At 34.0% G+C, this 27,150-nt stretch overlaps 3 protein-coding genes across 7 annotated transcripts in view; 2 read left to right on the forward strand and 1 right to left on the reverse strand.

Moving 5' to 3' along the window:
- LOC106071164 (zinc finger protein ZFP2-like) overlaps positions 1–9,769 on the forward strand; it is a 40,898-nt gene extending 31,129 nt beyond the window's left edge. The window contains exon 4 of the mRNA XM_056041356.1: positions 9,554–9,769. Coding sequence (XP_055897331.1) covers positions 9,554–9,556 — 3 coding nt within the window. The 3' untranslated portion in view covers positions 9,557–9,769. The remainder of the gene's footprint in view (positions 1–9,553) is intronic.
- Positions 1,403–25,592, forward strand: LOC106075458 (zinc finger protein 235-like). Of its 5 annotated transcripts, XR_008779785.1 has the most exons (5): positions 1,403–1,563; positions 9,910–10,247; positions 13,689–13,874; positions 18,452–21,356; positions 22,471–25,592. XR_008779785.1 is itself a non-coding variant. In XM_056041397.1 (4 exons), exons 2-4 carry the CDS (start codon positions 9,963–9,965, stop codon positions 19,772–19,774), a joined length of 1,794 nt encoding a protein of 597 aa, XP_055897372.1. In that variant the 5' UTR covers positions 2,075–2,876; positions 9,910–9,962; the 3' UTR covers positions 19,775–21,048. The 5 variants fall into 5 exon arrangements, 4 of the variants coding, with proteins under 4 accessions (XP_055897372.1, XP_055897373.1, XP_055897375.1 ...); XM_056041397.1 differs by lacking the exons at positions 1,403–1,563; positions 22,471–25,592 and adding an exon at positions 2,075–2,876 and having other exon boundaries at positions 18,452–21,048; XM_056041398.1 differs by lacking the exons at positions 1,403–1,563; positions 22,471–25,592 and adding an exon at positions 11,936–12,018 and having other exon boundaries at positions 10,108–10,247; positions 18,452–21,048.
- The window catches only part of LOC106074882 (zinc finger protein 345-like), a 32,026-nt gene continuing 26,578 nt past the window's right edge, over positions 21,703–27,150 (reverse strand). The window contains exons 4-5 of the mRNA XM_056041405.1: positions 22,562–22,632; positions 21,703–22,116 (exon numbers count right to left, since the gene is read on the reverse strand). Coding sequence (XP_055897380.1) covers positions 22,573–22,632 — 60 coding nt within the window. The 3' untranslated portion in view covers positions 21,703–22,116; positions 22,562–22,572. The remainder of the gene's footprint in view (positions 22,117–22,561; positions 22,633–27,150) is intronic.

Genomic DNA, 27,150 nt, shown 5'->3' on the forward strand with positions numbered 1-27,150 from the left:
AATGTTTAACATAAAGAAAGACGGTACAGAGTTGATTATTTAAAATTGGGATTCACTCTTTCCTTGTCAAATAAGCGGTTTTATGACGATATGAATTACGCTGGAGGATCATTTGAGACAATGCCACCCTGACAAAATAGATAGAGGTTTGTAAAACTTTCGAACACTCAAAGATAAAGTTCAGAATAGACCCACAAAATCCCTCTTCGACATCATAGAGAGAAGATGATGGTTTAATTGTAAGTGTCTTACAACATCTCTTAACAAAAAGGAAAAACCGGAAAACACTACAGGTAAAACATTGATTTTATCAGCCGTTGTAGTTTTAAAAACTGTTTTACACAAACCTACATCAGATATTATTAAAACTATTTCTTGTAGCAACAATACAAATCAATGGTACATTGGTGGCATGAGTTATAAAATTATAAGCTTCTTATGTAATGCATATTGCAAACGACATACATACATTGTTTTCGATCAGTTGTATCACAGGCTTTGACAGAACGTAACGCTGTGTGATTTAAACTGCCTAAGGGTTGCCGGCTCCTTATTTTTAACAGGGTTGACCCACAAAACGTTTCCAGTGTTTGTGTATAGCTGCACGCAGCAGAGGCTTGAATTCAGTTATCCTTCTGCTAGGTGGGCAGCAAGTCAATGCTAATGAACCTTTCCTGCTCAAAGTTACTGGCTTAGGTGTCAGTTACTTACCTTCGCCCTTTCTCCTGTTAGTGAAAACAGTTCTGCGGACTTAATATTTGAGTCACACGTGAAAGATCAAGAAATACACGAGAAACTGCGCTTGCGAAAACTTTTACAATGATACATAAGGCAAATTTATAATTACTTGATTAATTAATATTTAATGTTTGATGATTATATCATAGAACAACAAATTCCTATATGAAACATAATATCCATAGCAATGGATAATAGACGTTCAAAAAAAGGCAACATTTCCAGTGTGTTCGGTAATTCCAGTAATAAATATTAATTGTTATTTTAATTGGTTAAAATTTGAATTTTATGAATACAAAAAGATCTGTAACTTTAAATGTAGCTTTAAATTACTTTTTCATTCTTACACTGACTACAGTTAGAAATTAGTTTAAAAAAATGAAGTTGATGAATTTGCAAAAATGCAATATACCGGGTAAGTTAAGCAGGGGGTCTACCGAAAACCAGAAAACATGGCAAGGGGTCTATGAGATAAAAAAGTTTGGGAACCACTGCCATAGACGTTCATACCCTACCTTTGTTTCGTTGCATTTTTAAATTAAACTTTTTAACTAACAACAGTGGAACTATTTTTACTTTATAAAAGTTCCGGTCGGAACCACGTCGCACGGGGGCCGCAGTTTGGGCATCACTGCCATAGACGGTCTGTCTGCGCCTAAACGCACGGAACGTCTATCCCCGTCTATCCCATAGACGTTCATACCCTACCTTTGTTTCGTTGCATTTTTAAATTAAACTTTTTAACTAACAACAGTGGAACTAGATCTATTTTTACTTTATAAAAGAGTTCTTCATCCTTTGTTTACATAGAAATTAGATCTACAGGTCTAGAAGCTTTTGGCTTTTTTATTTTTACTTTTTTTACGATTAAAAAAAAACGTCGCCATGACTACGCTAGTTTTATCACAAATAATGAAGAATCTGATTTAGATATCTAGATTAGATCCAGCTAGGTCTAAATTTAGCGTATTTAATTATATTTAGATCTATCATCTATTGTCTATTCTAGATCTAGCAATCTAGACAGACTTTTAGTGTCACTTAGTCGACTTAGACTTTCTAGTAATTTACTTAAATACTTAATTAAGTTAATTTAGATCTAAAAAAAAATCTAGATTAATTTAAATCTATTATTAGTATTATTTTCAGTAGGCTAGGTGTTTTGTTGTAAAATGTTTTACATGTTTCGGATGTTCCTTCAGAGTTGAAGATAATTACTTCCTAGTCCAAACCTCTGAACGTCAGTCCAACGCGCAAACCGCACAACCAGGCAGCCAGTGTAGATCGAGATTGACTAGATCTAAGCTTTTATCTCTAGATTTATACTCTAGATCTAGATATATATCTAGATCAAAGCTTATGATAAATAAAAAGAAAGGAAATGGTAGATCTACATCAAATAAGCATCCACTGTGGGCATTCTGATTCTTTGACTTTGACCATTTTCTTTTTTTTTTTTTCTTTTAGTATTGTTTATCTGTAAAAATCTACAACATCATGGCTATGCTTGTCCAAGACACACCCACAATTTTTACAACTGAAGAAGCTTATGATAAATAAAAAGAAAGGAAATGGTAGATCTACATCAAATAAGCATCCACTGTGGGCATTCTGATTCTTTGACTTTGACCATTTTCTTTTTTTTTTTTTTTTCTTTTAGTATTGTTTATCTGTAAAAATCTACAACATCATGGCTATGCTTGTACAAGACACACCCACAATTTTTACAACTGAAGACGCTTTACAATTGTTCTATTTATACTTCTATGAATAGTAATAATGAAGATTTAGATCTTGATCTACATTTACCATAGGATGAAACAGACTTTGACAATATTAGCATTTAGATTTAGATCTAGTATTGTCCTTAGGCTTAGGCTAGGTCTGGAATGTAGATAAAGGTTGACTAGATCTATCAATCTATGCTTTTATCTTTACACCTGGTTAGATCCTTATAGATCTAAGCCTAAGATAAATGAAAACAACAGAAATGGTAGATCTAAATCCAATATTCATCCACCATTCTGGGCCTTTACTTGGTATATTTTGTAGCAATTGTTATTTAGTATTGTTTATCGGTAAAAATCATCACTTTGACTATAGGCCTACTTATACTGGTTCAAGTTGCAATATGTCTTGTAAGTACCGTACTCCAAAAGGTTTACTACTAAATAAAAGTGAAATATAAAACTAGTCTAGATCTATAATTTATTACAAAGGAATAGTAATAATGATCTAGTTCTAGATCTTAGGTATAATGAATTAGAATTTTTATTGTCCTTCAGCTAGTTAGAGATTTACGCTTTGATCTCTCGCTAGCCTATGTCTTGCACTGGTCTAGTATTAGAATGAAAGATGTTCTAGGCAAATAAAAAGAAGACAAATCTAGATAAATATCCCATTGATTCAAATGTACATAATATTTGAGTACATTTGATTGATAGATTTAGTAATGGTATCTATTGTTATTGGTAGAATATTTTTTCCCTTTTCTGACTAAAAAGCCATGTAAAAATAATAATATAGTCAGTGATTCATCATCTTTTATTGACTGTTTTATTACATTTCTTTTTCAAAATGATGTCAATAGTCTAATATGATGTTTCAACAGTTATGCAAAGATCAAAATCTATATTTAGGTCTCAGAAGTTCGAAAGCTGGCATCCATTTTTTTTTTAAAGGGTCGTATTATTTAGATTATAATTTGTATCTTATATTTAAATAGAAAGATGTTTACATTTTCACATTCTCCATTCATTTACCGTTACTTTGATACCAAATATGTTACTATAGCTTCATTGGTACTTGACTAATAAATTTTTTTAGGCTTGTTTGGAACATTTTCTTTTTTTTTTCTAAAAAAGTAGCATTTAAAAAAACAACACTGCACTCAATGAGTTCAATCAAGTTCACTCCATTGTTCATGGCTAACGGCCGTATGTAAATAATTGTATCATGGTCGCTGACCATTGCCCATTTCTCCCCCCCCCCCCTTCTTTCCACTTGTGTTGTTTAATTGAGATTATTATCTCCCTTACTTTGTACATTTTATATTGCTAATATCAGCCATCTATTTTTCCAATCCCATTTTTCATCATCTTCCCATTGAAGTCAAAAAAATTTTTGCTAATCTGACGAATGCACCTCAGTCAAGTGCATTGATAAGATGCATGAGAGACATGTCCTAATTTGTCTTTGTTTATCCGCAGCCTCTCTATTAAGTGCCTAGTATGATGATACTATATCGCTAAAGAGATAGATGCAAACCCTTCCCCCCATCATCATTCTGCCTTGTACATTTATATAAATAAATATTCTTTTGTATCTTTCTTCATTGTTTGTTTTGTTGCGTGCCTGCTCCCTGTATATCTCTGATGGCTCAGTGTGTGGCAAACTCAAAATAATCATCCCCTAAGACATTAAACAAGCCATTCACACACATCATACACGAGGGCCGTCACACAGATATAGGGTCTTAACCGCAGTCATTTCCAAGAAGTACTTGGAGATTTGGGAATAAAACATTCCGAAGTTTGGCACCACAGTAGTATCGATGGCTTAGCAAGGGCAAAGTATTGAGAAGAATATGGAATCTCAAGGAGAAAATCATTAGGTTCCTTGAAGGCTATTGACTGTGACTTTGTGTTACTAATATTTATATTGAATAGTCAAAGACAGACTTTAAGTTTACCATGCACATTATTACAATGGGTTGTTTGCACATGAAATGCATGTGCATGTTAAATCTTTCAAACAAAGCGTTCCCATTTCCTTTGCTGAAAAGTGAAACTATTTCTAGTTTGAAAGTACAAAATTTATTCTTTGATTGTGGACTTTTAAAGCTAATTTTAAAATGTCAAAAACTTGGAACCAGTTTTCAATATTCTCAGCTCACCATTTAGTGCAGGGACTGCTTCAGCTCCAGAGGACATACCTCCAAATAAATTATGAGCTGAAAGAAAAACTTCCATGTAAATTTATGGGTGTCAGAAGCTTACAATTTCTTAAAGCTTTCTACACTTAAAAAATTGGCTTTGCTGCTAAATTTTCACATTTATTGGGCCCACATACCTCTATGAACAAACTTTTTTTCTTTTGTTTGAAACAAAAACAAGTGTAAGAACAGGGCGTTGTTGACTGACTGAAATTTGACATTACCATAGTCACAAGGATAACAAATAGTAAGCTAATTCCACAGTCCCAGAACATTATGCCTGAGTGTAAACAGTTAAAATAACTTCGCATTAAGTACGATTGTCTTTGTGGTATAATGTTGTGATCCAAAAAGACAAAAATTAGAAAAAAATGTGTAAAATTGGTTTTAGAATTCACTTACTCTTGTTTTAATTCCTCAATTGGGAGTGTAGAAAAATGAAATGTATAATACTGTATAAATGTGAATAAAAGGAGATTATACACAGGTAATTTATATATATATATGCGTCCTACCATTCCTAAATTTTAAAAAATGTTAATGTTAACAGATTGAACATGTGTATAGGCAATGTCCAATAAAGTTTTATTACTTCCAGAGGAGTCACTCTGTCTAGCATTCGACTGGGTGTTAACTAGAGTATCCAGATTAATAGATATCTTCCTGGTAGATGTGACAGTCTTAGTTGACATTGCATGATCTAAAGTTCACGTCATGTTAAGAGTTTAAAAGACACGTGGAATTCCTGATGTAGAAAACAAAAATGTAGAATGAAAAGACGAGACTGATTGAATGGTGTAATACTGGGTTCTTGCTTCCTGAAGTACTCTAGACACGTGACAAGACAAACACTAAACGACTGACTCAAGTCCGTTCAGCAGACAACATTAAGTTTGTTAGTGCTACAAGAAATAATAATCCTATCCGCATAACAGCGGTATCAAAAGTATCCAATACGTTAACAACAAATCACGTCCGCATCTCAGCGGGTAACAATAAGAACAATTACTACTAGTGACACTGGAGCTTCAACTATAGATATCCATTGAAATACGAATAATACCTTAATATCCAATAAGCACATTAAAATGTTTGTAAAATGTTTTACATGTTTCGGATGTTCCTTCAGAGTTGAAGATAATTACTTCCTAGTCCAAACCTCCCGCAGGACGACGGGGGATGGGAGCGGGCAGGGTTTGAACCCGGGACCATCGATAAATCTGAACGACAGTCCAGCGTGCAAACCGCACGACCAGGCAGCCATCCAGCCATTATGAAATCGACTCTCAAATATTATTAATCAACAATGACTAGTCCATCGACTTTCATGCTATATGCATATATATACACCAGTCCAGGAAGAAACGTCCAACCTTCCTGAACCGGGAGCAAGACCTTACTAACTTGACTTGACTGAACTCAAAGTCAACTTTTCATTCTACTTCCTGTTTTCTACATCAGGAATTCCACGTGTCTTTTAAACTCTTAACATGACGTGAACTTTAGATCATGCAATGTCAACTAAGACTGTGACAGTAGATGAAAAAAAAAAAGAAAGGGTTAGGTATATTAAAGTTGAAAGTAAAAATGTTATTTATAGTAAAGTGAGGGCCCATTTAATTTTTTCAGCCAGCTTGTAAGATCTCTTTTTTTTCTTTTAAGTATAATTTTTATCACATACTGTCTCATTAAAATATTAACAACAACAACAACAAAATTAAAGAAACTCAGATTAGGCCCGATCTCTAGCAACTTTTTTTTGTGGAAATAATAGCTACAAAAGTCTTAATGTATACAAATTAAACACGCGACACTATATAATATTAACAATATGTTACTATCCAGTGAACGATTTGTTGTGAACCAACCAACAAGTTGTCTGTGAGCGATGTGTTGCGTGAAAGAATAGTCGGGTGAACGAATAATTGCATGAACAAAAATTTATCTGTGAACGAATTGTCGTGTCCCCTGTCAATACACAGTAATAAAAAATTAAACTTAAAAATACATATATTTGAAAAACTATTTATCTCCGGAAAATTCATACTACATATTATATATTTATAATCTGCATTTTTTTTTCTGCATATTCTTAAAATATAAGAGAAACCTGATTTTGCGTATCTAGTCATGTAAACTAATATTCTAGACTAAGTCGTCTTAGTGACACACTGTCACACAGACAGTAAGTTCAGTAAGTGACTGATACTATATATAATATAGATCTAGGATAGATCTATAAACTCTTACACAGTGTCATGAAGTTAGTTAGTGCCTTACTTTACTAGACTTAGTCACTCTTCTGTCTCTACTCTCTACTTTCTCTAGACCTTGTGTCTAATTTCTAGATCTAGATCAGTAGATGTCTTGACTATCCAATTACTTGAACACACAATGAATGAGCTAGATAAAGTAGATTCAGCTAGATGAAATATAAACCCAAACAGAACTCAACAAAACTATAGTCAACATAAGACGATTGATAAGTAGAGATAACTGCCAGCAAAGCCTCTGTATGCGATGGTATCCTCACTGTTCAGATCTTCTGAAACAGTGTAAAACCACACCCAGCCAACCTCTGAACTAGTCTGTACTACACAAACTGATCTGCAAATGTTGGCAAGAAGTCCTGAATTTCATTTAAGCTTTTTTTGAGCATCGAGAGTTATATAATCATTTTCCTGCTCTCCTTGCATTATCTTTCTACACCTCTTAAATTTTTTTTTTTTATCTTGGTTTTGTTATAGACATCATATTAGATGCTCTCAAAACATCCATTTCATTTGTTTCAAGGTAATTTGAAATAGGTGTGGTAAGTTCAAAGACATGTAAGAAAACAAATGTTGTTGTAAAGCATCTTTGAATGCTATGTATTTTGATACGGGGTCTGCTTTTAATACACTATTCTTTTAAAATTTGTCAAGCACTAGAATTTAATACTGATTTAGAGAGATAATTGTTTGTTTAAAAGTGACCTGAACAACTTTTTCAATGCTTCCATTGTTTTTCTCATCAGTTTAAAGTACCTTTCTTTACATTTACACATACATCCATAAGTTTGTTCAAATCTCTAAGACAGCAGTAATGTCATTCAATCTTATCTTAGCTTATAGTAAGGTCATCTTTCTTGTGATTTGGATGAGAGCTCGTCCATTTCTCATTTATTTTATTTACAATTAATTTCTTCAATTCTTCTAGATAGAGTGCAGAGTTTTTTTGTGAGTTAGTTCTCCCACTCTTGGCAAGTGTGTCAGCCTTCTCATTTCCTTCTAGTTGTATATGAGCTGGTATCCATTGAATAACATTTTTTTTTGCTGTTGTTGTTGAGCTTTGTAAGTGCTGTTATGAGGTTTTTAATTTAAGAGGAATCAGAGTTTTGCAAGCTTTGGAGAGTTGTTTTTGCATCAGTTAGAAAGACGATCTGACTGTGTGGGGAACTTGGATCATTTGCTAGCATGGTAGCAGCTAGTGCTAGTGCTTCCCTTTCTGCTCTGTGACTGTCAGAGAGCTCTCCAGTTGCAATGGATTTTTCTAGTTTTCCTCCATCTGGCCATTCGATAAGTATTCCAGCTCCTCCATTTGTGGTGGCTTTATGGGATGAGCCATCCGTGTAAACTCTGATCCACTGATTGCTAGGATAATTGGTATGTAGAAAACAGTTCACTATTTTCTTGAGCTCTGTTGGTCTGTAATCAGATTTTCTTTTTATGTTTTCAATATGGTCCCTTATAGTAGAAAGAGGGCTTTTGTCTCAGGGTGGAGATTCATTATAGTGTATCGACGATTCCAGAGTAATTTTTTCAAGTTGGGGTTTCTTTCTTAGGTTTAGAGATTCCTGTATGAAATTGGTCCTTTTGAGACATTTTTTTTGTCAGTTTTGTGGATTTTTGTTCTGAGTGGGTGCCTCTCCAAGGTTTCCAATTTAGTGAATTGGGAAAGGATTTTTATTTCTCTTCTTTCATCCAGAGAAATCAGGGCAGCGGTTTCCTCCATAGCTCTTATGGGTGTTGTTTTAATTGATTATCCTTAGACCAATATTTTTAACCTTGTCTGTTTTTCTTAGGTTTGTTTGGGCTGCTGAGCCCCATGCTGTGGCACCATATTCTAGTACAGGTCTCATGTAACTGGTATACATCTTTTTCAGGATGTTGTGATTAGCTCCCCAATCTGTGCCAGCTAATCTTTTCATCTTATCTTATCTTATATAATACAGACGTTACTTCAAAAAAGAAGATGATTACGTCCTACACGTCATACGTTTAGTCATGCATATTAACCAATGACTTAAATTCTGCCAAGTCACTGATTTTCCTGGCTAGCTCAGGCAACCCATTCCATGCTCTAATAGCACTAGGGAAGAAGGAGTATTTGTACAAATTTGTCCTAGAATATGGGACGAGGAATGTGCCTTTATATTTGTGTCTTTCAGAGTATTTTATTAAATTTTGTTTTTGTATTTGAAGATTATGGTTCAGTGTTTTATGTATAATTGCTACTTTACTTTTGAGTCTTCTGTCATGAAGGCTTTCTAAATTTAGTGATTTTACTAAAGGTGTTACTCTAGTCATTCAATAATGTAAAGGAGTGACACACAAGAAATTGTAACACTTGTTGTTTGTTACCTTCTAATTCAGGATATGTGCCTTGCACCACACAGACATTTACTGTGTAGACATTTACTGTGTAGACATTTACTGTGTAGACATTTACTGTGTAGACATTTACTGTGTAGACATTTACTGTGTTGACACTTCTGATAACCATGCTGAACATTTGTTCTATTTTCCTTGAAAGAACTAGTTGTCACCCCTATTTATTTTTTCCTGCGTTACATCAAGATTTCTAATCTAACTTAATCTCTCTCATTTCTTTTTCCTTCAGTAACATTGTTAATGGACCAATTGAAGCATTGTTGAAATCCATGCTGCTTGTAGATCAGATAGCAAAAAGTACGGTCTAATGCTTTTGGAAAGATTATGTTTATTTTAAAGCATTACCTGTTAAAGACAAGACTGTGAAATTATTGGTCCAAAAACTGACTTAAAAGTGCTAGGGCATCTGTTGCATGCTTTTATCACTTTTTTTAGTTGACTGCATTGAAAAATATTTTTTTTTTTTTTTTTTTTTGCGATCTGACAGGCCCATTGATACCCATATAGCCAGTCCGCCCCTGTATTTAAGTTTTTTTTTTTTTTAAATATTATTTATATAACATTTACATTTATCTTGATTTGCAGAAAAATTAATTGAATTTGTTCTAAATCAAGACGAAAGAAAAGTAAAGTACCCAATGCAAGAATATTTGTTAATACAGTCATCTGAAGAAGACATTAAAGTGTCACTGATGGCTAATATAGAGCATGAGTCCAGTCTTGACCTGGGCAATGTAATAAAACATGAGAAGAAAGAAAGTCTTAGTGAAGCATGTTTGATAACACAGTCATGTGAACTACAAGACATAAAATTGTCACATGTAAAAATTGAAAAGACTGAAGGAGATGAAGTAACTTCTTCTATGCAGCCATTTGAAAACTACTGCCATGGTCAAACTTGTGCTGTGACCCCAGGATATCAGGTATTTCATTTAATATATAGCAAGTTATACATTTAATAAAATAGTTCATTCTTTTCTTAATAGTATTAGATCAAGACAGACGCACATTGAGTTAAAATATCAGAAAGCTAAAATGTGTATTACATACAAAGAAATCTTACAGTGTTCATTCATCATCCATGCTAGGCAGTCCTATCATTAATCTCATATTTCATTGGTTAGTATCTTAGTGTTAATTTACCAAGCTAGAAAGCAATCAGAGTCATACATTTTCAATAATAAGTGAATAGATAGTTCTATTATTATTGTGATAAGATTATTTAAAGTGATGATATGATAATCTCTAGAGTTGGTCTTCTATTTTATCAGCATAAATAACAAACAAAGTAGTTTATATTTCAAATTTTTCTTGCATTTGAGGTTCACACTGAGCTCAATAGCCTTGGTCAGCAGCCAGTCTAGAAGACAGAAACTGATATAAAAATAATAGCTTTTATTTGTTTATAGCCGCCTCAGATTTCTGCGCCACTGTGGTGAACTACTGGCCAAAAGGCTATTTAGCCAGCATCACCAAAGAAGAAATTAGAAACAGGATTAATGCAGCAATTGAAGCCCACAACGACCTGGTAACTTCTGTCAAAAGATGCAAAATTCCTGGGCCATGTCATAAAATCTTCACTGCTTTAAGGACCTTCCTACAGGGAATAGTACCAGTAAAAAGAAGAGGCAGACAGAGAAAGGGTTTTTAAAAACAACATAAAAGGATGAACATCCCTGTCATTTAAAGCAATGCAAAATGCAAAAAGTAAAGAGAGGATTAGAGAAAGATGGTCAACAGATCTTGTGTGGTGCCCCAACAGTTCAACAGACTAAGGAAGGCATGTCAAACTCGTTAAGGTGTATGGGCCGCATAAAAAACTTACTATAGCCTGAGGGGCCGCAGCCAAAAATCAGTTGCAAAACAGCTTACTAGTTTTATGTAAATTAGAAACAATACAATAGAATACTATAATTAATGGCATACCTGTTCCTTAGTTAGCTAAATTTGTAGTACAATTTGGTAATTAAAAATTACTATGATTGCACATTTTTTTCTTTGTCCTGATGCTTGACATCTTTCTGGGGTACAAGTTTATTAATATCGGGTGGAAGTTTGTTTGCCATTGACACTATAATCATTGACGACAAATTTTGATCAAATAATCTTGAATGGTGAGGTGATTTGTAGCTTTCATTATAGAAAAGAACTTCTCACAGAGATCAGTGCTTGCAAAAATAGCTAGAATTCTGGCTGCAAATTTCCGCAATTCAACGTACCATTTAGGTAAATAACAAAATTTTGGCGCAGCCACTTCTTTATACTTTGCTTTCAACAAAGAATCTAACTGCTATTCTATCAGCTCTAGTTGCACATTACCAGCAGCATTTTCAGAAGCAAATGAAAATGGAGATAAAAACAAAGAAAATTCTTGCTCGTATGAAACGAAGTCATGAAAACGGCCAGTGGAAGCATCTACTAATGATTCCAGGTGTATGACATATTTACCAAATGTTGTAGCCGTATTTAATCTTTTTAGTTCCTGACACGTTGAGAAGTGAGCAAGATTTTCTCTTCATATTAGATATATCCACAGTCCTAATTTTGCTTGAAAGCACTTCACATTATAACACACAGTTGTGACAATGTAGTGTTAACTTTGATTTTTCAGATTCAAGTCTTGCAGGTGACCAGTGAGATCAATTGCTAATGCCAAATCCTGAACCCATTCGTCAGTATGGAAATGTTCAACAGGTTCACCTTTCATGTTCAGAAACAATACAATTTCCTCACGCAGTACAAAAAAATCTCTTCAATTCTTTATAACAGGAGAGCCAGCAAATTTCGTGTCTAATGTCATTCAGAAACATTGAACATTGACGATGATTTAAGCCACTGGCATGAATAAAATTGATAGTGACTGAAAGTAGCTTTGCATCAAAACCATTTCATAATGGTTAGTGATCCATCAGTTGTTAGACTAGCTAGCTTTACCAAAGGTAAATTGTACTGCAATATCACCTGTTATTTCTCAAAAACATCCTCGCTTGTTGTGGCGTTATGCATAGAACAAGTAGCTCCTCAGGTATCTCAAAATTCCTGTCACAGGCCCATATGAATATAGGTGCTGCTACACCAGTTACATCAGTTGACTCATTACGTCAATGAAAATAATTCAAAATCTATTTTGTTCTTTAATTGTTCATGAGAGCTGATTGACATGTCATTTATTCTATCTGCCACAGTGTTCCGAGTTAACGCTATTACTTTGAATACTTTTACTGAATACTTTTACCTTTTCTGGACAAATTACTTCGGCAGCTTTAACGATAATAAGGCTTGTCTTCGAGTTTGAAGTTTAGTGAGGAGTGCAGTATTTCTGTGGCTGCGCAGCCCTAGCTGTGACCTACATATTTTGCCACATCCACCGCAGGTGGTCGATTTAGGTTTTCTTTTCGCCATCTGCGTTTGTCCTCGGCAGTGGATTTTCTTTTGGTCTCAAATGTGTAGCCCGTGGCCTTCGTGAGTGACCTCCAGGTGTCTCGTTCTGAGGCTGCATGCAACCAGGTGCTCTCTTCTATGTCAGCCAAGGAAAGTTGACGCCTAAGCTGGTCTTTGAAGCGTTTCCGTGTGGCGCCTCTGTTACGTCGACCACCTTTTAGCTCACCAAAAAAGACTGCCTTTGGCATATGTTCGTCTCCCATACGAGATACATGTCCTGCCCAGGGTAACTGCCGGACCATGAGAAGTCCCTGTATACTGTCCATACCAGTGTTTGTAAGGACATCGCTGTTTGTTGTGTGGTCTTGCCACTGTATGTCCTTTAATGATACACTCCTTTATAAAATCCCTTTCACTAAATGATTTGCTATGGCTTGCAATTAAGTTTGAAAATGTAACTGGCTTTCACTGCAGACTCAATCTTGTTGTTCAGTTTAACAAATACTGTTTTTTCAATTCAAGTAGCTTGTCATCTTTTATTTTCCAGCATAATAGTTTAACATTATTTTGATAATTTTTAAGGTGGCCATGCGGGCCGCATGCAAGGTGGTCGCGGGCCACATGCGGCCCCCCAAATGCCGTGTTTGACATGCCTAGACTAAGGGATAGGTGAAGATGAAGGAATTTATATTGAGTAGAAATATAAATGTGAAATGACAAGCTTAAATCTACGTCAAAAATCGATTTTGATTGATTTACTAAGAGTGCTTAAAAATATTTGAACTAAGATTATCAAGGAGTTATAAGCTTTTAGTGTCAACCATTATTTAGGAACAAATTTTCTGTCATTAAATAGTGCTCAATGATGAATAAAATACAGCTTCTTTATTTAGTGTAAAAAAAATTTTTTTACAATTATAGTATCTATAACATAAATATTTTTTTTTTTGCAATTTATAAATAAAATTTTCTTTGTCTTACAGGCAGATATTCTAAAGCAGGAGATAAAAATGTCTTGTACTACTGAAAGTGATGAACCATTGTCCTTAGCATCAAGACTACTAGCTATGTCAAAGAAGGCAGACAGAAACTTTTATCCAGTGCCCATCATTTTGCCAAACTTAAAACTGACTGGACACATACCTCTCCCAGAACTGCCATTGAGCGAGGTGAAAGAGTGTTTTTTTTTAATCGTTAGGGGGCTTCTTAGTTCACCCAGATCTAATGCATACCTGACATTAGTAGGGGAAAATTAAAGAGCTTGTTTGTTATGCTGGCTATATGACACCCTTGTTAACCATTAACCATAAGCTACAGAAACAGAAGACCTTAACATCGTCAGCTCTATTAAATCACAAAGTCAGAAAGAAATTCCCCTTAATTTATAATAATAATGCTTTTAAGAAGTCATCTATAAAAGTTAGCGTAACCCTTTATTGCAAACATTTTGAAATAGATCTTTACAAAATTTTTTTTTATTAATGTAATCCTACCACCTATGTAGCAGGTGGTCCCAAAACATGTTTTTTGGGCTAATGAAAGGCCATACTCTTTGCAAGCCTTAGAGAAGCGGGACATTAGTGACTGAAGCTCTTTTTGTGAGTGTGCTACTACCGCTCGTTGTCCGCAAAGAGCATATCTCTTACGAGGGTGGTTCTGATTTTAGTTTTAGCCCTCAGTCTAGCAATATTTAGAAGGGGGACACGACAATTCGTTCACTGACATTTCGTTCACCGACAAATCGTTCACCACTTTTCGTTCACGCGACTATTCGTTCACCAGACATTTCGTTCACCCGACAATTCGTTCACGCGACTATTCGCTCACAGACAACTTGTTCACCGACAACTTGTTCACCGACAGTTGGTTCACGACAAATAGTTCAAGCGAAAAATCGTTCACTAACAATTCGTTCACAGACAAATTGTTCACAGACAAATCGTTCACTGGATATTTCCAAAAACAAAAAATTGCTAGAGATCGAACCTGTAAATTTTTGTTTGTTTGTTGTTAATATTTTGTTAACGCGGACAGTATGTGATAAAAAATTATACTTAAAATAAAAAAGAGATCTTACAAGCAAGCTGAAACATTTAAATGGGACCTCACTTTACTATAGCTAACATTTTTACTTTCAACATGTAGACCTTCTTTTACACTCATGTCCATCATGTAGTCTTGTTCGCCCTATCCATATTTGCTTATCTTCTTAATAGCGGTCCAGATGTTTAATTAACATACCCATTTTATTGATATCTTATTAACAAAAACAAATCTTATCTTATATAATACAGACGTTTCTTAAAAAAAGAAGATGATTACGTCATACGCGTCATGCATTCTGCCAAGTCACTGGTTTTCCTGGCTACTCAGACACACTAGTATTTTTTCCACAATCCTTTCAGTGTTTTTACGAGAGATAATTTAGATTTTTAACAATGGTACTAGATTTGGTACAATATATGGTTTCACTGTTCAACTCTGAACGTCACATACTAGATACAGATCTAAGATTAATACTTATCAATTAAGACATCTACGAAAAAAAACAACTAATTACATATACAACACTAGGAAATATTTTGGTTCCCTATCAAAAAGTTATAATTTATCGCAATACAACAAAATAAAATTGTTTCAATAAATTTGTTATTGAAGTCCAAGCAAATTAGTCTACCAATGGGTGGTCACATATAGAAACAAGTTAACTAAAATAAAAATAAAACAAAACTTCTTTTAAACTTGATGGAAAGTACTATACTAGTGTCTAGTAGATATTTTCAATGTTAACAGATTGAACATGTGTATAGGCAATGTCCAATAAAGTTTTATTACTTCTATAGGAGCCAGTTTGTCTAGCACTCCACTAGGTGTTACCTAGAGTATCCAGATGAATGGGTAGATTCCCGGTAGATGAAAAAAAAAGAGGGGGGTGTAAAGGTATATTAAAGGTGAAAGTAAAAAGGTTACCTATAGTAAAGTGAGGGCCCGTTTACATTTTTCAGCTAGCTTGTAAGATCTCTTTTTTTTTATTTTTCTTTTATTTTAAGTATAATTTTTATCACACACTGTCCTCATTAACAAAATATTAACAACAACAACAACCAAATTAAAGAAACTCGGATTAGACCTGATCTCTAGAAATTTTTTGCATTTGGAAATAATAGCTACAAAAGTTTTAATGTAAATAAATTTAACACGCGACGAAAATATATAAAATTAACAATATGTTACTATCCAGTGAACGATTTGTCTGTGAACAATTTGTCCGTGCCGTGAACGAATAGTCGCGTGAACGATTTGTCGCGTGAACGATTTGTTGTGAACCAACTATCGGTGAACAAGTTGTCTGTGAGCGAATAGTCTGTGAGCGAATAGTCACGTGAACAAATTGTCGGGTGAACGAAATGTCTGGTGAACGAATAGTCGGGTGAACAAAAAGTCGTGAACGATTTGTCGGTGAACGAAATGTCAGTGAACGAATTGTCGTGGAACCATTTAGAAGTTTGCCATCAAATCTGGAATGAAGATAAATGCCTTTGGTGGATTTGTCAAACACGTGGTGAATTAGCATTGAAAAGATTATTTCAAAGAGGGTTGGGGCCAGGACACATCATTGTTTGACTCCGCTTTTTATAATGAAACTTTCAGAGCAGTCGTAGTTGAACTGCACAGTATTCCAATACTAAGACTAAGGCTGCTGTATTGATCCTTACGGAAATGTGTTGTGATTACAAGGACTCTTTTCTCATATAAAGACAACACAACAGAAAGATTCACATAAATACAACACACACAACATAAAGAGTTCATTCAGCGACTACACACAGGCATCTTGGTGCTTTTCATGTTCCCTGATCAACAAGTGGAGGTGATATAGTCTGACCGAGTGAGGTACAAATGAGTTTTTGTACAGTACCGCTCTGCTCTTGTTTTGATTGACAGCAGTTGCCCACTTCGCAATGACCTGACGTAGTTCTGAGGGAGTGGGTGGCCGCTGTGTTCCAAGATTTTTTTGATTTTTCACTTTTGTTCATCAAGTTCCTTTAAATATGGTAAAGTTGTGAGTGTAATTTTTGAAGCCCTTTTTATGATGTTTTTTAGACGTCCTAACAGTTTAGATGAAGCGTTGCCTTGCCAACAAGTTATTCCGTATGTTAGCAGATTTTGTACATTCGCGCTGTAATAAGTCTCTAGGATCTTCTTGTTTAGTTTAAAGCTATTGAGTTTGTATAGAAAAAAGAGTCTCTGGGCTGTTTTTTTTGTCAGAGTTCCAAGGTGGTCTTCCCATGAAAGCTTGATTAATGATAACCTCTACATATTTATATTCTGAAATCTATTATAAGTTCTTTAGTTTTTTGTGACATTCAGTTCTAGAAAGTTGTCAGTGCACCAGTTTGTAAACTCTTCTATCGAGCTTCGATACTGAGTTTTGTCTCCCGAAATAAGACCGACTATGACAGTATCATCAGCGAATTTATTGAGTTTCACTGAGTCATAGATGCTTCTTATGTCATTAGTTTAAAGAGGGTACAGTACAGGAGAAAGTACACAACCTTGTGGAGCACCCATACATAGTTGACGATTTGGTGTTGTATTCATCATATTTTGGTGAAAAGAGACAATAATATTAAGCAGCTTGGCCTACTGTTTGTAAGATTTTAAAGAGGCCTTCTCTGCTGACTAGATCAAGGGCCTTTGTCAGGTCAATGAATGCAATGTTCAAAGGCAAATGTCAGTTTCTAAAATGTGATAGATAAAAAATAATATTTGGAACAGAAGTTTCTAGAAGGTGATAGATATGAGAAATATTTGGTCCTTAAGTTTCAAGGATTCTTGAAAAGATGATTTATAAAGTATAAATTAGGGGAAAGTTGGTAAGTCAAAGTCTTTGGGTTGTTGCAGGTCTTTGAGCAGGTGAAGATCCACGACTTGTTTAGAGTCAAGTTAAAGATAGAAAGTTCAGTATTATAAGTATAAAGTTGAATTAGTATAAATTTGTCTCTGTATAAATGTACAAAGTTGTATCAGTGTAAAGTTGTAGTAGTTAACTACTTTGTAAGTAAGAATATTAGTTTTATGACTTCAGTAGATTGACATTGTTATGTAAAATTAATGCTCATTGGTTATTTATAACTAACAAGTTTTTACTCTTTATGGTTTGAAAGCATGACAATATTAAATCTTATTAATCTGACCTTTCATAAATTGCTTGCAAACCTTTATTAAACCTTTTAGGTTGGGGTGGGGGGGGGGGGGGGAGGAGATTGTATACTAAGTATATTGTAGTCATTATTATACTTTTTTTTTCTAAATTATCATCAATACTTTTAGCACCAAAATAACTGAACTTGATGTATGAATTTAGAAACAAATAAAAACAACACAAAATAGCTGTAGGTATGAATTAAAAAACAAACACACAGAATAACTAAACTATATATGAATTAAGAAACAAAAAAAAAAGGACAAAATAACTTAACTGTATGTAAAAAAAACAACAACTACAAAATAACCAAACTGTATATATGAATTTAGAAAAAAAAAAACATAATAAATAAACTGTAGGTATGGTTTTTAGAAACAAAAAAAAAACAACAATCAGAAACCCTCAAAGTAGCTAAATCTACATGCTTAAACAGCTTTTACCCATTCTGTGTATAAGTTTCTGTTTTTTTTTTGTAATATAATGCTAAATCATGCATATTTAACTTTTATTGTTAATTTTAATTTTTTTTTTCAATAGATAAAAAACATGAAGCAAGAAAAAGAAATGACGTCAACAAATGTATTTCTAAAGGATATGCATGATAATATGGAACCAAGCCTATCTAATGAAACTGTTTTGGACAGGATCAAGAAATCTACATGCACTGATAATCATCAAATAAATAAACTTTTCACTTGCCAAATGTGTCAAAAAGGATTTTCTAGCTCTAAAATATTACAAAATCATGAGTTGATTCATACTGGTGAACAACCATTTAAATGTCAAATATGTCAGAAAGGATTTTCTTGTTCTTTTGATTTGAAGAAACACCAACAGACTCATACTGATGAAAAAACATTTAAATGCCAAATATGTCAGAAAGGATTTTCTAGACCTAGTATTATGAAATACCATCAACAGACTCATACTGGTGAAAAACCATTTAAATGTCAAATATGTCAGAAAGGATTTTCTAGACCTAGTATTATGAAATACCACCAACAGACTCATGCTGGTGAAAAAACATTTAAATGTCAAATATGTCAGAAAGGATTTGTTCATTCTTCTAGTTTGAAACTCCACCAACAGATTCATACTGGTGAAAAACCATTTAAATGTCAAATATGTCTGAAAGGATTTTCTCAATCTATTAATTTGAAGCACCACCAACTGACTCATACTGGTGAAAAACCATTTAAATGTCATATATGTCAGAAAGGACTTTCTCGTTCTTCTGATTTGAAGAAACACCAACTGAATCATACTGGTGAAAAACCGTTTAAGTGTCAAATATGTCAGAAAGGATTTACTAGGTCAAGTCATTTGAAGCGCCATCAACTGATTCATACTGGTGAAAAACCATTTAAATGTCAAATATGTCAGAAAGGATATTATCATTCTTCTCATCTGAAAGAACACCAACACACTCATACTGATGAAAAACCATTTAAATGTCAAATATGTCAGAGAGGATATACTCATTCTTTTCATTTGAAACAACACCAACTGAATCATACTGGTGAAAAACCATTTAAGTGTCAAATATGTCATAAAGGATTTACTAAGTCAAATCATATGAAGCGCCATCAACTGATTCATACTGTTGAAAAAACATTTAAATGTGAAATATGTCAGAAAAGATTTTCTAATTCTTATAGTTTGAAAAAACACCAACAGACTCATACTGGTGAAAAACCATTTAAATGTGCAATATGTCAAAAAGGATTTCCTCATTCTTATAATTTGAAACAACACCAACTCACTCATACTGGTGAAAAACCATTTAAGTGTCAAATATGTCTGAAAGGATTTTCTCAGTTATCTCATTTGAAGCGCCACCAACTGACTCATACTGGTTAAAAACCATTTAAATTTCACATATGTGGAAGAGGATTCTCTAGTGCTTCACATTTGAAACAACACTGCTTGGTTTGTACTTATCATTTGAATGTCCAAAGTGTCAGAAAGGATTTACTTTCTATTCTAATTTCAAACAGCACCAGTTAATTTATTATGGCGAAAGACCATTTAAATGTGACATTTGGAAAAGGAACTTTTAGCATTTTACGTTTGAAACAGCACCACCCAGTTCATTATTTTGAAAACATTCATATGGAAAAAAGAGGGGTTTCTAATTTTTCTGACCATTTGAATATCAAAGAAAGGATTTTCACATCAATGCAAACTGGTTCATAGAAGTTCCCCTTTTCAGACCTTGTGATCTATAGGACAGATGATGTTAAGGTTATCTGCTTCTTTGGCCAATGGTTAAGAGGCAGGGTGTAATGTGGCAAGCGCAATGACCAACTGCCTTTACTTTCCCAACTCAAGTCAGGAACCTGTTGGGTGGTTTGAAGGGCGACCTAAAAATCCAGAAGTTTAAAATCCAACACTTCACCAAAAAGTGAACCCAAGACCCCGGGTTTGGAAGCCAAGCACTTAGCCACCATGCTCCTCAACTGGTTCATACAAGTCAATAAAACTTGTAAAAATTTTCACAAAGGATTTTCTTTGTTTACTTATTGTATTTGAAACAGGATTAATTGGATTTAAATGTGACAGTTTTCGAAAAGATTTGTTACCTTCTCATTTTGGAAAATTCACTTTACAGTTCATATTGGTGAAAAATTACATTAATATTTTAGGGAAATTTGTAACTCTCTTTTTAATATGTCAATTCAACTTCATAGAAACTGGAACTTTCTGGTTGGGTGGGTTTAAAAACCTGGACACAGATCTCAAGAATGGCTTTTTACAATTTTCCTAAAAATTTGACTCTTGTTGTATATCATGACAAAAGAATTACTACCTTGTTGGCCAAAATCTAGCAGATCTATAAATTCCCTAAACACAGATTCTTTCTTACGAGGGATTGGGGAATCTGGTGGGGTAAAAATGATCTAACATTCATCAGTGATTAAGATAAAATAATCAATCCATTTAAGTTGTCAAAGGAGACTTTTTTTTCCTTCTTCCTATTGTTATACACTCTGTTTTTTCATAGTAGTGAGAGACCATTTAAAAGTTAAATAAATTAGACCTATATAAATATAATCATCTAAATGCCTACGGTTCGATCATATTCTTTTAAAATTGTAGAAATATTTATCCATAATAAAATCTGTAATAAGGAATATGTTTCTTATATAAACGTTAATGCACAATAAAAAAAAGAAAGATGTCTAAATTAATACGTATGCTGCTATTTTTGCAATTTAAGGGGACTCCAACCAGACCCTGAACTATTTATACACATGCAACATCTAGCTCTAGATCCACTATTTTTTCTGTAATTAATGTAATTATGATGTAATTAATAAGAGTATATTTATTAATTATATAATAATATACTATTCTATTCAAAACTGCTTCTAGAAATAGTGTATAGTTGTTTATTCACTCTACTGGACACATACCTCTCCCAGAACTGCCATTGAGTGAGGTGAAAGAGTGTTTTTTTTTTAATCTTTAGGGCGTTTCTTAGTTCACCCAGATCTAATGCATACCTGACATTAGTAGGAGAAAATTAAAGAGCTTGTTGGTTGTGCTGGCTATATGACACCCTTGTTAACCATAAGCTACAGAAAAAGAAGAGCTTAACATTTTCAGATCTATACATTACAAAGGGGACCTTTTCATGTAAAGAAATTCTAAATTATAATAATAATGTTTATAGGAAGTCTTCTATACAAGTTGGCCTAAAAGGTGTTTTCTTTTTAGCTACTTTTTTTTCTGTGTTGCATGTTTCTGTGCTGCATGTTTCTGTGCTACTATGCCCTGCTTCAGTATGCTCTGAGCTAATCTTTAGTGGGGGTTTTTCGGAAGAGGCTAGTTTTAGTCTTATTTGGGAGACGTTTTCTGCGATTGTGTTTACAATACCTACAACAAACTAAGATGGGTTGAGGTAGAATTCCGGTGGCAGTCAACATCTAAGGGTCTGACAAGATGTGGAACCATGCATATGCTTAGACTTAGGATTGGCCACACCTACATCAGACACTCCTTTGTGCTAAAGAGAGAAGAGCCCCCACTGTGTCAGTACTGTGAATCTTATCTCACAGTGGAACATATTTTCCTTTATTGTCCCAGATACAGGACAAACACTAAAAAATAACAACTCTTGTCACATACTTTATAAAATTTCACTGGTCCCATTTTTCATGTCTGGATAGCTTATAATAGCTTCTTGTGATAAGGAACATCTGAAACATGCAAAATAAGAAAATTAAAAAAAAGCAAAAAAAAAAATTATCACTTGTGAATCGGTCTATCATTTCTTTCCTTAAACATATCATGAATAGTCATTAGATTCACACTTGGGTGCTCAGAAATTTTTTATCTGCTTCAGAAAATTGAAGTAACTGATTATGGCTTATAGTCTGGGATTGCAGTCTGCAAAAATCAGTATTCTATCCTATTTAATGGCTGTTTAAACACCATGTTTAAATAGCTTTAACCCATTCTGTGTATAAGTGACTAGTTTTTTTAAACTAATAGGGCTCTATATTGTTAAATAATGCGTATTCAAATTTTATTGATAATTTTTTTTCCAATAGATAAAAAAACATGAGGCAAGAAAAAGAAATGACTTCAACAAATGTATTTCTAAAGGACAAACACTAAAAAATAACAACTCTTGTCACATACTTTATAAAATTTCACTGGTCCCATTTTTCATGTCTGGATAGCTTATAATAGCTTCTTGTGATAAGGAACATCTGAAACATGCAAAATAAGAAAATTAAAAAAAAGCACAAAACAAAATAAATTATCACTTGTGAATCGGTCTATCCTTTCTTTCCATAAACATATCATGAACAGTCATTAGATTCACACTTGGGTGCTCAGAAATGTATTTCTAAAGGACATGCATGATCACATGGAAGGGAGCCTATCCAATAAAATTGTTTCAGATAAGCTCAAGAATTCTACTTGCAATGATGATCATCAAATAGATAAACTTTTCACTTGCCAAATTAGTCTAAAAGTATTTTCTAACTCTAAAACATTACAAAATCATGAATTAATTCATTGCTGGTGAAAAAACATTTAAATGTCATGTTTATGAAAAATCATTTTTTTTATACAGGTGACGAACTGTTTAAATCAGTGGTTCCCAAACTTTTTTGTCCCGTAGACCCCTTGCCATGTTTTCTGGTTTTCGGTAGACCCCCTGCTCAACTTGCACATTTTTGAAAATTCATTAACATTTTCTTAAACAAATTTCTAACTGTAGTGAGTTGAAGAGTGAAGGAAAACTTAACTCAAACCTCTGCTGCCTTGCTACTATACCCAAACATGGGAAAGGTCTCGTTGGTCAACCCAAGAAAATATTAAGAACGGTGACTCTTAGCGCCATGTATTCCTGGGCCGTCCCCTCTTTCTCTTTCCTTGGGGGTTTCAGGTTAGGGCTTGCCTTGTTATGTTGGATGCAGACTTGCGAAGTGTGTGACCTATCCATCTCCAGCGTCTCTGAAGGATATCTACTTCAATGAGCTGCTGCTTTGTTCTTTGCCACAGTTCCTCATTCGAGATCTTGTCTGGCCAGCGGATTATAAGAATCTTCCTCAGGCAGGTATTGATGAATACCTTATTTTTTTCATGGTGGTGATGATGGTCTCCGCGATTTGGAAGCAGATGCCAACCAGATGGGCAAGACGTGCGGACAGTTGGAGAGATTCGCCCAGAACCGAGATGCCTGGAGGAAGCTGGTTGTTGGCCTATGCTCAGAAGGAACCACAGGCATAGATGAGCTGAGATGGTGACCATTAGACAGTTTGTAGCACACAGCGCTTGTCAGACCAAACTGTATTTATGTCTTTTGCAATGATTTACATAAGAAGCTTTCAATTTTATAACTCATGCCACCGAAGCGACCTTGAACTGTATTGTCGCTTAAAGAAATGCTTTTAATAATAACAGATGTAGGTTTGTGTAAAATGGCTGGTAAAATCAATGTTGGACCTTTCCTGTTTTCCGTATTTTACTTTAAGTAATGAAATCTTGTAAGACTCTCACAAACCATCATCTTCTCTACATGATGTCGAACAGAGATTTTGTGGGTCTATTTTGAACTTTGAGTGTTCAAAAGTTTTTCAAATCTTAATTTTTGTCAGGGTGGCATTGTATCAAATGATCCTCCAACGTAACTGGTTCATATCATCATAAAAAGTCACATAGGCAACTGCTTGTTTGACAAGGAAGGAAGGAATCCGAATTTTAAATAATTAATGCTGTACTGTCTACATTTCTTTTCTTTTTTTTCTTCTAAATATTAGTTACATGTAGACAAAATTAAGCTATTTAAATAAGTATTGAAATTGATTACAACAATTTTTCGTTTGAATAGCAGGATAAATATTTAAAGGATTAACGAAGGTACACATCATATATTGGTGTATGAAATAATTACATTAATGGAATGTGAACATTAAGTAACTCGACCTGCTTAAATGAAATCTATTATCGTAGACCCCCGTGGACATCTCATAGACCCCCAGTTTATTTTTTTACTTTCGTAGACCCCTTGGAGGTCTTCGTAGACCCTTGGGGTCTATATAGACCACTTTGGGAATCAATGGTTTAAATACTATGTATGCCAACAAAAATTTTCTCATATATCAAATTTGAAACACCACAAAATGATTCATATAGGTGAAACACCATTTAAATGTCAAATATGTCAGAAAGGATTTTCTCAGTCTTGTAGTAAGCGCCACCACCAGTTGGTTCATATTGGTGAAAAATCATTTACCGGTATATGTCAAATATGTGAAAAAGGATTTTCATGCTTTGCTGATTTGAAAAGACACGTTCATACTCTTGAAAAAACATTTAAATGTCAAATATGTCAGAAAGGATTTTCTCATTCTTGTAGTTTGAAGCTCCACCACCTGACTCATCATCATCATTATCATCACTCCTTTGAGTTCCTCATGGAAGATAGGGCCTCGACAAAAACATGCCACCCTCCACGGTCTCTCGCTAGTTTTTTAATGGTTTCCCAGCTCTTCTCAGTCTTCTCTGCTTCTTCAAGTAAACTGACTCATACTGGTGAAAAACCATTTTAATGTCAAATATGTCAGAAAGGATTTCCTTCCCCTGGTAATTTAAAAAGACACCAAATGGTTCATTCTGATGAAAAATCAATTAAATGTCCAATATGTCAGAAAGGAATTTCTGAGTCTTCTAGTTTGGAGCGCCACCAACTGATTCATACTGGTACAAAACTATTTAAATGTCAAATATGTCAGTCAATTCATTTAAAGCACCACCATTTGACTCAAACTGGTGAAAAAAACATTAAAATATCAAATATGTCAAAAAGGATTTTCTTAACCCTAGAATTTAAAAATACCATCACCAGTTGGTTTATACTGGTGAAAACCATTTAAATGCTTAATATGTCAGAAAGGATTTTTGCAGTCTTGTAGTTCGAAGCACCACCAACTGACTTATGATCTATAGGGCAGATGATGTTAAGGTCATCTGTTTCTTGGGCCAACAGTTTACAAGCAGGGTTTCATGTAGCCATCACAATGATGAACTGACCTGGACACCGATCTCAAAAATGTCTCTTATGATTTTCCTAAAAAATTGATTCTCTTTATATATTGTTGGGAAAATAATTGCTAGCTTGTTGGGGATGTTGTTGGGTAAAAAAATGTTTCCTTTTTTTTTTTTTTAAATCTAACATTCATTATTGATTAAGAGAAACTCATAGTCAATCATTTTAAGTTGTCAATGTTGTTGTTTTTTCTTGTTGTTATACATTTTTTTTTCATAGTAATGAAAGAGCATTTAATAGTCAAATATGTCGAAAAAAGGATTGTTAAATCATCATGTGGTTCATAAGAATAAAAACTATTTTGAGTTAAAGGTTTTTCTAGATTTTCATATTTAAAACATTACTAGATGTACCAACTGGAAAAATGAAAAAATGTTATGTATTTCAGAATAAGTTGTTTTTATTTTAAACTTCACATTTGAAAACTTGCCAAATTTTCTAAATACTAAACGAATTGGTTTTCGTTGACAGTTTGTGTGGAAACATAAACTCTAAATCGGGTCCCGAAGTGGTCCGCTACGGCTGCTAAAAAAAAGGCAGGGTTCAGTTTTTTCAGCAAGAATATCAGAAACAATGAACAAAAAACTATCAAGATTAACCCTATCTCAATACAAAAAGAAGAGACGTGCGCGTGTTTAAAGTGCTCCAGATGATATGATACCCCCAGAATAGGGAGATTTAGAAGTGTTAATATTACTTTGTTTATATTCATTTGTATTCAATGAACCGATATATTTAATGTCCATTGCCCTAAACACAACTTTATAGTGTTGAGTGCGTAGGCGTAGCCAAATTATTATTTTTTTTTTTGGGGGGGGGGAAGGGGATTGGGAATTTCTTTCTCCAACCCCCAGCCAAATAAATATAGGCCTATGTGTGTGTGTGTGTGTGTACATAGCTAATCTTTATTACATTCTGACCCTTTATTTGTTCGGAAGACGTTTATTGTACCCGAAAATAGGTTCTTCCTGGAGTTATTGGGAAAATTGTTGACCGCCGCCAAGCACTATTTCTGGTATTAAAAGCCAACACAATGCATATTCTCAGATATCTACAGCAGTGGCGTCGCTAGGGGGTGCGGTGCGAATAACTGTAAACTGACAATTACTCGATACTGGGTTATTGTGCATGACTAAAATACATGACGCGTAGGACGCAATCTTCTTTTTTGAAGTAACGTCTCGGCTCTGTATCATATAAGATAAGAATTAAAAGAAAAATAAACGACAGTGGTCAAATATTGAAACATAATATTCACAGATAATCAATAAATCTTTTATTGTTGACTATTTTCAAGAAATTGTATTGAAATGAAAGTGAAAGTTGTAACTTAATTTAATGTGTAGTTGAAAGTAAGTCTAATATTGGAATATTAAAAGCTGTACGAGGAATATATCTGGATTGAAAAATTGGAAAACAAGAACATCGGGCTACAAATACATTTGACAAGGAAGTCGTTGCTATGATTGATGTAAAGAAGAAAAACAATGGAAGGATATATATTACGGACTGTTTCTATAAAAGCAGAATATTTGACATTTTGTGACTATATTAACATCGAGTCTTTATTAAATCAAGAACTTCCATGAGATGATGGAAATGTTATATAGATAAAACACAAAGCTGAAAGTACATCTGTAATGTTAAAAAGTTTATAAATGTTTTAGCA

Source organism: Biomphalaria glabrata, chromosome 9 (assembly GCF_947242115.1).
Source record: "Biomphalaria glabrata chromosome 9, xgBioGlab47.1, whole genome shotgun sequence".
Classification (NCBI taxonomy): Eukaryota; Metazoa; Mollusca; class Gastropoda; family Planorbidae; genus Biomphalaria; species Biomphalaria glabrata.